Here is a 2,687-nt window from a genome sequence, read left to right as displayed (position 1 = left end):
TTTTGACAGATAGGGATAATGAAACATCTCTGAAGGGAAGATATAAATAAAACGGATGGGTCTACAAGATTGCTGGGCTTGTTTCAAAAAATTAAATAGACCAAAGCAGTCACAGTACTTGTGTGTCTTGTGAACGTCCATGTAAAATATCCCTAGAATTTAAAGTTTTTAAAAAGTTGGTTTGCGTGGAAAGATTTGATCAGATGCAAATTCATTTGTGCCACCTTTTTAAGCAACCATTTCTTTTTAAGAATAAACATCTGTAGATGATGATTATACCGTAAGGTTTTTTCACGAATCAATGTATCACTCAGATATTTTCCGATTCAGTTTCCCATATTGATATAGGAAGGCAGTATGGTTAATAATTACAGTAAATGATATCTGTCAGCGCCACTTCACGTTTGTGAACGTGCATGTGTGGTGTCGTAAGGCATCCTTTAAGTTCACTTATAATTTTCACTTCAAAAGCGGAACAGCTAAGATGACATAAAGGCACCTTATTCCTATACGTTTGCACTCCAAGTTATGTAGAACACTTTTCAATAGTGAAAAACTTCCAACCTTCAAGGGAACAATTTGTCGCAAATTATTTTTTATCATTTAGATGACTTCAGTAGTAAGGTTTTTCATGTGCCTAATGGGTATACCTATAAAACTCATTCACAATAGCATCCTGTTTGTTATTGAGATCACCAGGGCGACCCTAAGGAGATGGAGCAGTCCACCTCTCATTTAAGGGTTTCGGACTCATTTTCCGAACAACACATCCGCTGGTGAATTTCAGTCAGGCATGAATTTCGGTTTAAACCAGTCGCAAAGTTATTTAAACAAATAATAGAAGGATTAAAGTATTTAAAACGTCTGTACTGGATGAATATCGATCCTTGCAGAAAAGTTGAGGATAATCAGACAATAGGCCAAAGTCGTCTTTATTTGTCGGTATACAGAACGCTCCAGGCTCTAAGACTTTCCAGTTACCGATACCAGAATATACAACGAGTTTTCCTATAGACACCTGCGCATATTGGTTCTTCCATAGGCATACAGCGTGCACATTGGGAAGTCATTTGTAATCAGAATAAAGAATATGTCCGGGTTGGAGCGATCTTTCGTCAAACAGCAGGAAGCTTTTTGTGTCGTTCCCCGTTGACCATCCGCCTAGTGTGGATGTGTGGATACATTTCGCGCTGTCGTCCGTTTCTCTGATGCATCTATAATCTATGTATTACTTAGTGGTGTCTATGTGATTTAGCTGGTAAAATCAAGGATATCTAAACCCAAAACTGCTGTCAATTGCATGTGAGCTTATTGCTCTTAACGGTGTAGCATAGGATGTCTCAATCATCTCCACACAGGGACAGCACCCCAACTTCCTCGAAGAGTTACCCGGAAATTTATGAGGAATACAGTGAATTGGAGGAATTCGAAGACGATGACTGTTGTTTGAAACCGTTCCTGCTACAGACAGCGACACATCTTGATGCTATTTATCCCCAAATTCTAGAAGCAAAGTACGTTCTATTTGAAGAGCTACGAGTCTACAGACAGGACACATCTTGATGCTATTTATCCCCAAATTCTAGAAGCAAAGTACGTTCTATTTGAAGAGCTACGAGTCTGTAGCTTTTTAATTTGGCTTTGCGATTACCTTGCTTCATGCATTCATTCATTAATACTTTCTGGCAGTTATGCCACGGCATGTAGTGTGAACCAAGCGGATGCGTTTTTCCAAATAAATGCATGGTTCAGAGCTCAAAAATGAATATAAGAAATTATCTTAAAATGCGCTAGCCAACGTAAATTCAGTGTTCAGCTACTACACTACCAACAGTTTTGAATTTTTGTACTCAAAACGAAACCTAAAAGAAAAACAATTCTGGTCTCCTGGTGCTTTTGATTGGTTCATCTCCCTAATTTATCTGGAAAAGGACTATTTAAAAGGATGTGCCGACTCATTCTTTCCTCCTCAGCTTTCATTAAAATTACGCGCGAGAAATGACAAGTCGTCCGGGTCCCTTTAGGTATATAATGCACTTATAAATGACTACAACGTCAGTCATTACGTTTCTAGTTATCCCCAGAAGAAACCACTATTGCGGAATTAAGACAGCAAAAGTATGACTTAAAAGCAGTCTTTTGAATAGTCTCACCTTGTGAATCAAGAGGCGTTTTAATAACGCAACAGAAAATTACTCAAAATCTAATGCACTGAAAGACATGGTATGGGCAGCAATACCTGTCTTTTGGCGATTGATCAGCCGTGTAGCGCATCGCGAATGGCATGGTAAATATGAAAAGGGTCTAGTAGAAGGGGACGGATGGGAGTTCCGTTTTCTAGACACATGTATTCGTGAGTTGTTCAGTCGCCACACTGAAATTATTGAAAATGGTACACCATAGGACAGAAATGGTTGATTTCTAGAACGATGGATATCCAAAAAACGGTGATTCCTTGTCACGTTTCTTTTCATTGAAGAATCCTTTCCAGATTTGCACTACATTTGGCATTGAACTTCCTGCGAACAATATTCATCAAACTGTGATCTGTGGCATTTTTCGTATTGTCTTTGAACACTAGAAGCCACTTCGCAATTTGCTACAGTATTTCAAACATAAAATTTACGGCCGCTGCATCGGGTGGCTGTAAACCGAAGTTCATGTGCGTGGTACACTAGTTGGTGCTT

General features: G+C 39.0%; 1 protein-coding gene across 1 annotated transcript; it reads left to right on the top strand.

Annotated features, from left to right (window-relative positions):
- Positions 1–1,335: 1,335 nt before the first annotated feature.
- Positions 1,336–1,563, top strand: T265_09397 (hypothetical protein; the record flags this gene model as incomplete). The annotated part of the gene is made up of 1 exon (XM_009175444.1): positions 1,336–1,563. The coding sequence occupies one exon, from the start codon at positions 1,336–1,338 to the stop codon at positions 1,561–1,563; it is 228 nt and encodes a 75-aa protein (XP_009173708.1).
- Between the last annotated feature and the right edge of the window lie 1,124 nt (positions 1,564–2,687).

Source organism: Opisthorchis viverrini (assembly GCF_000715545.1).
Source record: "Opisthorchis viverrini unplaced genomic scaffold opera_v5_276, whole genome shotgun sequence".
Taxonomy (NCBI): domain Eukaryota; kingdom Metazoa; phylum Platyhelminthes; class Trematoda; order Opisthorchiida; family Opisthorchiidae; genus Opisthorchis; species Opisthorchis viverrini.
The sequence above is the reverse complement of the archived record's forward strand: the minus strand, read 5'-3'. Positions and strand labels throughout refer to the sequence as shown.